The sequence below is a fragment of the Podarcis tiliguerta genome, assembly GCF_965153285.1.
Source record: "Podarcis tiliguerta genome assembly, chromosome: 13".
NCBI lineage: Eukaryota > Metazoa > Chordata > Lepidosauria > Squamata > Lacertidae > Podarcis > Podarcis tiliguerta.
This window is the reverse complement of record NC_139546.1, coordinates 19,177,995-19,191,373: the sequence shown is the minus strand read 5'-3', so window position 1 is coordinate 19,191,373 and position 13,379 is coordinate 19,177,995. Positions and strand designations below refer to the sequence as shown.

Below are 13,379 nucleotides of genomic sequence, written 5' to 3'. Positions count from 1 at the left end.
GTCTGATGCGGTCAGAGCTGCCAAAATCTCCACATTACCATATTTCACGTGTATACCACACCCCTGTGTATAAGACACCCCCTATTTTTGGGGACTCCAAATTAAGAAAATGGGGGGGGGGCGATTGCCCAGAGTTATTGAGCTTTTTTGGGGGGGAGGATTGCCCACAGCTGCTGAGGGGTGCCCATAGCTGTTCGGGGGGGGGGGTGGTCCAGAATTGTTCAGCTGTTTTTTTTTAGGGTAGATTGCCAAAAGTTGCTTACCCTCTAGCTATCGTCTGTCCCCACGCCGGCGGAAGCCGCCAATCACCCGCCCTATTTCCGCAGCGACAGCCAATCAACACCAGCCCTTGCCGAAGCCACCAATAACCTGAGGCTGACAATCTCCAGCTCGTGGCAGCAACCAATCACACGTCGCCCCCTGTGCACTATTATCCATGTATAAGATGACCCCCAATTTTTATCATACAGTGGTACCCCTGGTTACGTACTTAATTTGTTCTGGAGGTCCATTCTTAACCTGAAACTGTTCTTAACCTGAAGCACCACTTTAGCTAATGGGGCTGCTGCCGTGCCGCCGGAGCACGATTTCTGTTCTCATCCTGTAGCAAAGTTCTTAACCCGAGGTACTATTTCTGGGTTAGCGGAGTCTGTAACCTGAAGCGTCTGTAACCTGAAGCGTATGTAACCCGAGGTACGACTGTACTTTTTAAATTAAAAAAACCCCTCATCTAATACAGTGGTACCTCTGGTTGTGAACAGGATCCGTTCCGGAGGCCCGTTCGCCACATGAATAGAACGCAACCAGCAGCGGCATGTCTGCGCATGCGCGGGTCACGATTCACCACTTCTGCGCATGATGTCATTCTGCGCATCTGCGCATGCCCAAGCAGCGAAACCCAGAAGTAACCCTTTCCGGTACTTCTGGGTTGTGGCGGGACGCAACCTGTACAAACGCATCATGAAGCAAACGTAACATGAGGTACGACTGGACACAGAAAAGTACGGTAACTCCATTGATAAGGATTCCTCCACCATCCCTAGTAGGGACAGTCAAACCAACTGGCAAAATATTAGATCCATTCAAGCCTTTTATTTCAGGCACATCGCTTTGGGCTCATCCTTCCCCCAAGAAGCTCAGGGTGACTTTTATGGGGCTGTTTCTATTTTATCTTTGCAAGAGAAGACTCTCGGGATTGTGACCATGAGGGTGGGGCAGGGCCGCCCCACTCCAAACCCTACGAAAGCAGATTAAAAATAGCCCCGCTATTAAAAGAAGAAGCTCTTACAGAGCTTGTGGAAAACACTCTCAGCCATGGATTTGGGCAAGTCTCCAAGGGGAGGGAAAGGGATCTCATAGCTTACCTTTCTTTTCAGCTGCTGTATTTCAGCCTCGGTCACGGCATGCTTGATCTGGAGCTGCCAAAAGAGAAGAACAGAGAGTTCAGGGCGGGGAAATCTTTTCCAGGCTGAGGGCCACATTCCCAGCTGCGCAGCCTTCCGGGGGCCACTGCAGTGGGTGGAGCCAGAGTCAAAAGCGGAAGACAGAAGCAAATGTAAATCCAGCCTCTGTTCCCTACATTCCATTCCCTTTATCCAATAGCTGCCGCTTTATCAATTCCTGCCCATACATTTACAAAACAATATCATCTACCTCTAAAGAACAAAAGGTTAAAGCTATGGTTTTCCCAGTCGTGATGTATGGAAGTGAGAGCTGGACCATAAAGAAGGCTGATCGCCGAAGAATTGATGCTTTTGAATTATGGTGTTGGAGGAGACTCTTGAGAGTCCCATGGACTGCAAGAAGACCAAACCTCTCCATTCTGAAGGAAATCAGCCCTCAGTGCTCACTGGAAGGACAGATCCTGAAGTTGAGACTCCAATACTTTGGCCACCTCATGAGAAGAGAAGACTCCCTGGAAAAGACCCTGATGTTAGGGAAGATTGAGGGCACAAGGAGAAGGGGACGACAGAGGACGAGATGGTTGGACAGTGTTCTCGAAGCTACCAGCATGAGCTTGACCAAACTGTGGGAGGCAGTGGAAGACAGAAGTGCCTGGCGTGCTCTGGTCCATGTGTCTCTGTCTGTGTGTCTCTTGAAATCCAGCACAGCGTGTCAGCAAGCCAGCACTGGGGCTGGCTCGATTCTAGGTGCCTAAATGAAAGCTTGCTGACACACATTCCAGGGTCAACTAGAGGCCACTACCCACATTACAGAAGCAGCAGAGACATTAAAATTTAGCGCCTCCCAGGCTGCCTTTCTCTTGTCTTTAATTGCCACTTACACACTGCAGAAGACGGCAAGGGAGAGTTAGAGCTGCCTGCGGCTGTTCATTACACTTGGCCCCATATATTTATGGGGGGTGGGTTGAGGGAGGAAAGGGGTAACTTCCTCACATGCCGCTGGGCAGAAGCAGACGTACGGAAAACGCAAGAAGGTACCAACACTGGAAGAATGGCAGATGAAGATGATGGATTTTTCGGAGCTAGCCAACCTGACCGGAAGAGTCCCTGACCAGAAGGAGGAGGAGTACCAGGAAGAATGGACGAAATTTAATGACTATTTAGTTAAATACATTAAGTTAAATTAATTGGGAAAAGCTTGCAAATACTGGATAGGCTTAGGATTCAAATATGTAATGCGATAATATGTTTAATACTGAATTGGGAAGAAAGGAAGATGTTAAGTGACCAGGTTAATTTTATAAGAATATTGATTTGGAAAACCGTTAAAATGATATACAGTGGTACCTCGGGTTAAGTACTTAATTCGTTCTAGAGGTCTGTACTTAACCTGAAACTGTTCTTAACCTGAAGCACCACTTTAGCTAATGGGGCCCCCTGCTGCTGCTGCGCCGCCGGAACACAATTTCTGTTCTCATCCTGAAGCAAAGTTCTTAACCTGAAGCACTATTTCTGGGTTAGCGGAGTCTGTAACCTGAAGCATATGTAACCTGAAGCATATGTAACCTGAGGTACCACTGTAAACTGAAATCCAACCAGGGGGATACGAGGAAGTCGTTTAACTATGTTAATTGGATTAGTTTTAATAAGGTTATGATTTATGCGTATTTGTTTGTTTGTATGTTTAAATTTTTGTGAAAATCAATAAAAAAAAATGAGAAAAAGAAGAAGCAGCAGACGTACGGAGCTTAACGTTTGCTAGCTTCCACAACAGCTACGCACAAAGCAGCCTCCAGCGAGGCGCCTGAAAGGGATTCCTCCCCCTGGCAAGGATATGGAGGGGGCTGCCGTTTTAGGAGACTTGTATCACACAAGCAGCATCTGTGTGGCATCGCGGTTTCTGCGCAGCTGAGCTAAAAGCGGAGGGGAGCAGCTCCCATCAAGCGTTATGCTCTATACTTAGAGACAAGAACAGAGGGCTGCGTCGGCCACAAGGGGTCAGCCGAGACGTGCAGCCGTGGGCCAGGGATACGAAAAGCACAGAGGCCCCGATTTCTCGCAAACCGCACATAAAACACAAGGAGCCTCGTGGCAGCTTGGCCGTCGCCACTTCCTTCCTCTCCACGCTCACCGGCCTTGTTTCCTTCCCATCTCACCACCTGAAGTTTTAACTGATTCCCTCTTGCTGGGCTGTGCAGCTCGAGACAACCCATTCTCTTCTTTCCCTGTTTCAACACATTTCTATGGTTCAAGGGGTGCCAGAACTGCCACAAGGAGAAGCCCAATGGTGTTCCTCCTTCAGACATAGGTGGCACACATTCCAAGCACGGCTTCTCCCAAAGATCTGGGGAACTGTAGTTTACTCCCTCGTGGTGCTACAGTTCCCAGCACCTTTAACAAACTGTGGTTCCCAGGATTCTTTGCGGAGAAGTCATGCGCTTTACATGTGTGGGGTGTGTGTCATTTGCAGGGGCATCCTTAAAAAACAACAACCAAGACTGGGAAGATACTATGACCATGTCATGGCACAACCTTGTTCCCAGATTAGACCATTCCCATGGAGAAAATCCCACCCACTCCAAAGGTTAGTATCTTTTGTCAAATCTGTTTGCCCCCATCACAAAAATCTCCAGTGCTGCTTTGCTCCCACTTCCTGAAATCTATGAAAATAAATTGAATTCATGTGACTGTCTCCTATATCTCAAGCCACTGTGACTGCTATGTGATCACAAAAGCAAACTGCATTTTTTTAGTCAGTTAGAAAGGTTTTTAATTGTTTAATCTAGCCAGTTAACCGGTTAAAGACTGCACTCTACTCCTCATATCTGCTTCCTGGATCCTCTTGGTTCTCTAACCTGAGCTAGGAAGTGTGGGATCAGCTGGCAGTTGTGGCCTGCCACTGACTCACCTGGTTTTTGCCAATTGTGCCTCATCCATTACAAAGTCTGATTTTTCTGGTCTCCCACCCCTCTTGCTTCTGGAGAATGTTTATTTTTAAACCCAGACTCGGCATTCGTGCAGCTGCGGGCAATGTTAAATTTGCATGCGTTTAAAATATATTAGCAGATTCAACTGCCTTTCCCCAGCACCACCACTCCCTTCTGAGAAGCGAAGTGCGCATATACACAACCCATGTGCTCAAGTGCTTCTGCAGCCACCTCCGCAACTCAGCAAACAGCACCCTTCCCTGTTTGTTTGAGTCAAAGAACAAAGGTTTTCAGTTCCCTAAGCTGCAGGTAAAGGTAAAGGGAACCCTGACCATTAGGTCCAGTCGTGGCCGACTCTGGGGTTGTGGCACACATCTCGCTGGAGAGCCAGTGTGGTGTAGTGGTTAAGAGCGGTAGACTCGTAATCTGGGGAACCGGGTTCGCTTCCCCGCTCCTCCACATGCAGCTGCTGGGTGACCTTGGGCTAGTCACACTTCTCTGAAGTCTCTCAGGCCCACTCACCTCACAGAGTGTTTGTTGTGGGGGAGGAAGGGAAAGTAGAATGTTAGCCGCTTTGAGACTCCTTCGGGTAGTGATAAAGCGGGATATCAAATCCAAACTCTTCCGAGTCATGTGGCCAGCATGACTAAGCCGCTTCTGGCGAACCAGAGCAACGCATGGAAACGCCGTTTACCTTCTCGCCAGAGCGGTACCTATTTATCTACTTGCCCTTTGACGTGCTTTCGAACTGCTAGGTGGGCAGGAGCAGGGACCGAACAATGGGACCCATCACGGGGATTCGAACCGCCGACCTTCTGATCGGCAAGTCCTAGGCTCTGTGGTTTAACCCACAGTGCCACCTGCGTCCCTTAAGCTGCAGGTAGCTGGGGTCATTTCTGTGGTGTGCTTAGAAACAAGGAAAGGTTCCACGGATGTTTTCATTAGTCATGTGACACTTCCATCAGCCACGGAAGCCACTGTATCCCTTTTAGGTCCCCAAGTGAGGAATATGTGGCCTTCTAGAGTTTGTTGAACTTCACTCCGCATCATCACATTCCTGCTGGCTGAGACTGATGGGAGCTGGGAGCCCAACAACACTGAAAAGCTTACGGGTTCCTTATCCTTGCAGTATTAAACGTATTAGTTCATCACATTACACCTGCCCGTACGGGCCAGTCTTCACAGACTCTAGGGTTGTGCGCCCATCTCACTCAAGAGGCCGGGGGCCAGCGCTGTCCGCAGACACTTCCGGGTCACGTGGCCGGCGTGACATCGCTGCTCTGGCGAGCCAGAGCCGCACACGGAAACGCCATTTACCTTCCCACTAGTAAGCGGTCCCTATTTATCTACTTGCACCCGGGAGTGCTTTCGAATTGCTAGGTTGGCAGGCGCTGGGACCGAACAACGGGAGTGCACCCCGCCACGGGGATTCGAACCGCCGACCTTTCGATCGGCAAGCCCTAGGCGCTGAGGCTTTTACCCACAGCGCCACCCGCGTCCCGTCCTTTCCTTACCTCCTTAAATTTATGCACCAGCTTTTCGGGGTCCATCTCAACTGGAGACAGCATGTCTTCGTTTTCAGCCAGCTCAAAGACCTCAATGGCCATCTCGCTGCTGGGGAACATTGGGCTCATTTCCTCGTCTTCGTCTGTGGCGTATTCACCCGTCTGCAAATTGCAAAACAGGCAAGCTTTATGGTTCGGCTTTTAAAGCTACGGTAACATCAATGCTGGACAGAACCAAGTGTGTGTTCAGATAGCGCCCTGAGACCCAGGAAGAGGGGGAAACAGCAAAAGGTCTTGTGGAACCTTAAAAACCAAGGTAATCATTATGCCATAAGCTTTTGTATTCGCTTTGTTGTTGGTTATAAATCCCACATCAGCAATGCCGTCAAGCCTTGCCACTTCTGATGCCAGATTTGTGCTTACAGTGGTACCTCGGGTTACATATGCTTCAGGTTAAATACGCTTCAGGTTACACACTCCACCAACCCAGAAATAGTGCTTCAGGTTAAGAACTTTGCTTCAGGATAAGAACAGAAATCGGGCTCCGGCAGCGTGGCAGCAGCAAGAGGCCCCATTAGCTAAAGTGGTGCTTCAGGGTAAGAACAGTTTCAGGTTAAGTACGGACCTCCGGAACGAATTAAGTTCTTAACCTGAAATACCACTCTATTCTGCTTTGATTGGACTACAGTGGTGCCTCTGGATACAAACGGGATCCGTTCCGGAGCCCCGTTCGCATCCAGAAGCAAACATAACTAGTGACGGCACGTCTGTGCACGTGCTTGTCGCTTTTTGCCCCTTCTGCGCGTGATGTCATTTTGAGTGTCTGTGCATGTGCGAGCGGCGAAACCCGGAAGTAACACACTCTGTTACTTCCGGGTTGCTGCGGAGCGCAACTCAAACCCGCTCAACATGAAGCATATTCAACCTGAGGTATGACTGTACAGTCTACGAAAACTTGTGCCACAATGCACTAGTTGAGTCTTTAAGGCACCACAAATACGCTTTGCTGTTTTTGCTGCAAAACAGACTTTACACAGCTACGCGTCTGGAAACTTAACAAAGAGAGAGAGATGTAAAAGTGAGTCATGCTTTCAGTTTTCACATGGCTCGAGTAATACCGAAAAGGGATGCGTGGAGGAAATGTACAAGCTAATTCCACACCAGGGGACTTGCACATCTTCCCAAAGCCACTCTCTTTTCAAATGTTACCATGTAAAAACAGCAAGTGGAGCTTGCTTGTACTTCCTCTCTCCCAGCATTGAATGCCTGAAACCATACACATAAACGCAGCAGGCTTAAAACATTAGGAGTAGCCAGAGGAAGAGACACCAATGGCCCTTCTATGATCTCCAGCAGAAATATTCCTTTGGTACTCAATGTCTTGATACAAGAAAGAAGGCTGATTGTTCCCCTGTCTCCAACCGTGGCAAGCCAGGGACCTCCATGAAACTTCCAACAGGCTGGTTCAGTGGAGAAAGCAATTCTCTATATTGTTTGTACCTAGCAGGTATCCTGCAGTTGGGAATGGAGGTTCCATTCTTAGCTCTCATGGTCAATAGCCAATGACAGACCTGCCTTCTGTTAGCAGGTACAGTGGTACCTGGGGTTAAGAACCTAATTTGTTCTGAAGGTCCGTTCTTAACTTGAAACTGTTCTTAACCTGAGGTACCACTTTAGCTAATGGGGCCTCCTGCTGCGCCCGCACAATTTCTATTCTTAACCCGAGGTACTATTTCTGGGTTAGCAGAGTCTGTAACCTGAAGCGTCTGTAACCTGAGGTACCACTATATTGTCAAAAGCAGAATGCACTTTGGTTTGCTTACCCCGAGACAGTTAACCTCATGCTGACCTAGGCCTTACAGCAAACAATCTGAAATGTAATGTGCTACAGGATTTTGTGATGACTGGAAGCAGGGCCATGTTACCCATAGGTGCTAGGGGTGCGGGGCACCCGGGCGCCGGGCTCTCAGGGATGCCAGGCCGAGAGTCCGGGGCCCGAGAGCTGAGACCGGGGAAGAGCCCACCCATCGGTCGGAGCACCGCGGTGGGCTCTTCTGCTGCAGGCAGCTCTGCGCTGCGAGTTTGGGGGCTAGCAAGCTAGCGAGATGCTGAGGTGGCCAGCCGGCTCCGGCCTCCTATGTGCCTGGGACTGGGCAAACTGGGGGTGGGGTGCGCTGGGCGGATCTTTGCACCCCGGCGCCACATATGCTTAAGACAACCCTGATTGGCAGAGATGGTTGCGAACCCTCTAGCACATCTACATTGGACTCCGCTGGAGACAAAAGTAATTCTCAGCTACCACCAAAGCTTACCCATTTAAGGATGGCACACGGGAATCTGAAATATTATCCCCCCCCCCCCCAAAGACTGGTTTCGGACATGGGTAGCAAGCATGACAAGAGGCCTGGGAATATGAGTGGAAGAAGGGACGAAGGGCACTTTTGGCAGTCAGCTTACAAAAAAATTGGGGAGGGGGAGAGACAGAGAGAGGGTGGGAAAGAGGGAAGTGGCTGGAAGAATAGGCTAGGGATGGAAGGCTGCTCTTCCGGGCACAAGGAGCAACAGGGCAGAGGGATGGGAAGGGAGAGGCACGGAGGAGGCATGGAAGGGGAGATGAAGGAGGAGACAGCAGACAACTTTAAAGAAGGACTAGGAACTTAAGAAGGGCTCCAATTGTGTGCGAAAAGATAGGCAAGGCTTGATGCTATCGATTTGTTCTGTTTCTTTATTCAGGGCCCCTCCTGACTGGCATTTTGTGGCTTTTTATTTCTCATTTCGCAACATGTCCTTGACGCAATAATAGTGCATTAATGGCGGATTTATGCTGGACCATTCACGCACCACCCTGCTTTTTTAGTTGCTCCCCAAGTGCAGCCACATTGCTGCTGTTTGAAGAGGCTACAGAGCGACAGAAGCCGGGACCAAACGAAAAAGCCCCCTCAGAACACCTGTGGTATGAAAAGTGACAGGAAATGCGCCGATCGGAAAGGAAACTTCATGACTGTGCCAAAACCTCTGCCATGCACAGAGCGGTATTGAAAGCGGGACTGTGCAGGGCCGCCCCAATAACAGCACAATGAATGCACAATGAAAAGAATTTGTCCGGAGCAGGCCTCGGTTTCAGCCAAAAACGTAGCCTCTGGGAGACCATCACAAAGAGTCAGCAAGCGAACCACAACGTCCTATGGCTCTCCTTTATGTTCAGAGTGCTGACAAGAGGAACGAGGAGGGGAATCGGGGCGCCGTGTCCTTTTCCTCCACTCCCCAACAGGCTGAGAGAAACTCGTCCCACTTACTTCTTCGTCCTCCTCCGTGTACTGGGTATACCTCTGCTCCATCATTTCCCGCTGCCATCGTTCCTGCTCCAGCGTCTGTTGGATGAGTTGAGCCACCTCGCTCTGCTCGCCCGGCTTCTCTCTCCCAATCAGGAACCTAAGGAAAATGAAAGAGGTGGGAGAGAGGGGGATAAGAGTATGGATCTCAAAGAAGTGGGTCAACACACCAGGAGTTATGCGGCCAGGCTATATATATATACACACATATATGCACTGGGCTCAAAAAGATCCCAGTACAATCAGTTTCTGAGCCGTGATACAATTGGAACGGCTTTGCTTATTTTGTGCAATCAATTCTTCTTCGGACATGCAAGGAGGACAAGGAAGTACGCCGAGGACTGAAGTCCCCTCATCCCACGAAGTGGAAGGCCTTCCCGGCCACCATTTTTGAAGGCTATAATACATAGATGTCAACGTTTTCCTTTTTTTTTTAAGGGAAATTCCCTTATTCTGAATAGGATTTCTTGCAAGAAAAGGGAAAAGTTGACAGCTATGCTATAATAGCTGCGCTGTGGAGGAATATGTGATTAGATATTTTGGCATTTTTAAACTTGAAAACAGTTGCCAGAGCTCCCTGATTTTGATCGGGAGAGTGTTGCCGATGAGGGAGGGGAGGTTAATTCTTCTTCATTTCCCCTCATCTAACTCTCTCACTACCTAAGTTCCAACTTGGGGGGGGGGGGGGATATAGATATTGTATTGTGCCTGTCTTTCTCCCACAGCAGGACTTATGGCACCTTTGGGTGTGTGGGATTTTGGTTGAGGAAATCATGCCAAAGGGTTAAAAACCCCTCCAGCCAGAGCCACTATCCACTAACAATTGGGAGGTCCCACTGCCACAGTCCTCTAGACCAGGGGTCAGCAAACTTTTTCAGCAAGGGGCCAGTCTACTGTCCCTCAGACCTTGTGGGGGGCTGGCCTATATTTTGAAGGGGGAAAAATGAACAAATTCCTATGCCCCACAAATAACCCAGAGATGCATTTTAAATAAAAGCACACATTCTACTCATGTAAAAACATAAGGCAGGCCCCACAAATAACCCAGAGATGCATTTTAAATAAAAGGACACATTCTACTCATGTATAAAACACACTGATTCCTGGACCATCCGCGGGCCAGATTTAGAAAGTGCATGGGCCTAATCCAGCCCCCGAGCCTTAGTTTGCCTACCCATGCTCTAGAGCAGCGGTTCTCAACCTGTGGGTCCCCAGATGTTGTTGGACTACAGCTCCCATCATCCCTGAGCTCTGGCCTTGCTAGCTAGGGGTGATGGGAGTTGTAGTTCAACAACATCTGGGGACCCACAGGTTGAGAAAGGCTGAGCTAGACAGATCTTCTGCTTTGGGGTTTTTAAAAATTAAGAGCAGTATATAAATAAACAAATCTTTCTTGTTGTATCTGTTGGGTCCCTACTATTTGACAAGTTGCTACCCATTGTTTTTAGGCTTGGGGGGGTGGGAGAGAGAGAGTTGTTGCAATCAACTAACCAAGGAGGTCGTGGGTATATGTATATGTCCCATGGATACAGAACCAGAAAGCCATACAGATTTCCGGAGCCTGGTCTTAGCCTGAGGCCTGCCACAGCCCGTGCCTGCAAGCGATGTTCAACGACAAGGCTCAGAAACTGGTTGCGATGGGGAAAGTATAAAGATGAGCGCCCCTGAGCATGCACAGAGTGCGTTTCTTTCCCAAGTGGGCAGCTACTACAACCAGTTGGTAAAGGGACCCCTGACCATTAGGTCCAGTCGTGGACGACTCTGGGGTTGCGGCGCTCATCTCGCTATATTGGCCGAGGGAGCCAGCGTACAGCTGGTCATGTTGCCAGCATGACTAAGCCGCTTCTGACGAACCAGAGCAACACAGAGAAATGCCGTTTACCTTCCCGCCAGAGTGGTACCTATTTATCTACTTTAACTTTGATGTGCTTTCGAACTGCTAGGTTGGCAGGAGCAGGGACCGAGTAATGGGAGCTCACCCCGTCGCGGGGATTTGAACCACCAACCTTCTGATCGGCAAGTCCTAGGCTCTGTGGTTCAACCCACAGCGCCACCTGCGTCCCTTACTACATCCAGTAGCCTGCTCCCAAATGGGATCAGGACTAGGACTTCTAGATGAGAGGAAGTGACATAACCTGCATCCCCGGGGGGAAAGGACATTCTATTCAACATCCATGAGATGGTCTTATTTTCTGGAAGGTTTGCTAACGCTTGTTTCCCGAAAGTGACATTTAGGCATGGGTCAGGTTGCACAGAGTTCACGCGGCACAGTGTCAAGGGGTGTGTGCGTATGTGGTTTTTTTAGCAGTGATAAAAAAAATATGGGTCGGAGCACCAGTTTAACAGATTACCAAATCCTTTAACTGGTTAACAGAGCCTTTCTATCTGGGAAGGCAGAATGGTGCCTGTGGAGTATGGAGAAACTAGTTGCCTAGCAACACATTCTCGTAGTTGAGGTTCCCATCGCTTGGGAACCGATCAGCACTCAAATCTCGGAGGAATGGGTTAGGTTCTAGGTGTAACCCCCCCAAAAAACTGCACCGCCCTTTTTGTTGAAGGAACCAGGGAGGGCCCATATGTGCCCCCCCTCTGTGTGTGTGTGTGTGTGACAGAGCGAGTGTGAGAGAGGTTTTCTGGCTTGATTTCCATTCTTTCAAAAACCACCGACGCAAGGATCCTGGGATGGGGCCAAACCTCTCATTCTTAATGCTGCCAGGAAAAGTCAGGCCAAATGCCTCTGGTGAGATTTAAAAGAGAGAGAAGGGGGGGGGCACAGAGGCAGCCGTATAGATAAAAGGGACAAAAACAGAAGAACCACAGCTGACAGGATAATTCAACAGCCCACAGCCCTATGGTCTCCCTCACACGCATATATACACATTTCCATTGAACCGAACCCTTGTTTCGTTTCGTAGGAAATAATAAAACGGGCATGACATTGGACACTTTCCCATGCTGCATCGGGGCGCATTCTGGGGTGCAATGGGCACTGCTCCCCAGTTTAAAATGGAACCAAATGCTGGCTGGGCAATGCTGCCAGCCACTGCCCATTTTCTAGGAAGCCAAAGGCCTGTTTGCAGACGCCCTTCCGTTTGCAGTTCTCTGGGCACTGCTGGGCCAGAGCTGTGGAAATAGAGATATACGAATAACTGGGTGGAGTGAAAAACAGGCCAAGCAAGGAGGTTTAGTGGGTGCCTTTCGTTGCTGTGCTAACGCAATGCTAATCTCGCTTTCTTTTCTCTCCCTCCCCTTTTCCTTGCTTGATGGCAGGGTTAGGATTCGGAGATTTTGAAGGTGAAAAGGAGCGCCGAGTTGGTGGTGAGAGTGAGGGGCAGTTGTTGTTGTTGTTGTTTAGTCATTTAGTCATGTCCGACTCTTTGTGACTCCATGGACAAGAGCACACCAGGCACTCCTGGTGTTTCAAGTTTGTAAAATCAAATAAAAATTATCGGGGGGGGGGGGGGAGAGAAAGAAAAGTTACACGTGCAAGATGATAAGAAAGGGAAATTAATATAAAAATACTAATGATTTAAAATAGACAGGCGGTGGGGGTGTGTAACCTCTTTTGTTCTTTATTGTTGTTGTTGTTGTTTAGTCGTTTAGTCGTGTCCGACCCTTCATGACCCCATGGACCAGAGCACGCCAGGCACTCCTGGTGTTTCAAGTTTGTAAAATCAAATAAAAATTATCGGGGGGGGGGGAGAGAAAGAAAAGTTACACGTGCAAGATGATAAGAAAGGGAAATTAATATAAAAATACTAATGATTTAAAATAGACAGGCGGTGGGGGTGTGTAACCTCTTTTGTTCTTTATTGTTGTTGTTGTTGTTTAGTCGTTTAGTCGTGTCCGACCCTTCATGACCCCATGGACCAGAGCACGCCAGGCACTCCTGTCTTTCACTGCCTCCCGCAGTTTGGTCAAACTCATGCTGGTAGCTTCGAGAACACTGTCCAACCATCTCGTCCTCTGTCATCCCCTTCTCCTTGTGCCCTCCATCTTTCCCAACATCAGGGTCTTTTCCAGGGAGTCTTCTCTTCTCATGAGGTGACCAAAGTATTGTAGCCTCAGCTTCAGGATATGTCTTTACAGTGAGCACTCAGGGCTGATTTCCTTAAGAATGGAGAGGTTTGATCTCCTTGCAGTCCATGGGACTCTCAAGAGTCTCCTCCAACACCATAATTCAAAAGCATCAATTCTGAGGGGCAGTAGAGA

General features: G+C 49.0%; 1 protein-coding gene and 1 long non-coding RNA gene across 3 annotated transcripts in view; both read right to left on the bottom strand.

Moving 5' to 3' along the window:
* LOC310661902 overlaps nucleotides 1–13,379 on the bottom strand; it is a 150,450-nt gene that overhangs the window by 54,669 nt on the left and 82,402 nt on the right. The gene's annotated exons all lie outside the window — the stretch shown is intronic.
* Nucleotides 1–13,379, bottom strand: part of PPP1R9B (protein phosphatase 1 regulatory subunit 9B) — a 75,957-nt gene that overhangs the window by 12,728 nt on the left and 49,850 nt on the right. For both annotated transcript variants that reach the window (XM_083408387.1, XM_083408386.1), the window contains exons 6-8: nucleotides 9,132–9,267; nucleotides 5,845–5,997; nucleotides 1,365–1,418 (exon numbers count right to left, since the gene is read on the bottom strand). In XM_083408387.1, the coding sequence (XP_083264513.1) occupies nucleotides 1,365–1,418; nucleotides 5,845–5,997; nucleotides 9,132–9,267 (343 nt within the window). The remainder of the gene's footprint in view (nucleotides 1–1,364; nucleotides 1,419–5,844; nucleotides 5,998–9,131; nucleotides 9,268–13,379) is intronic.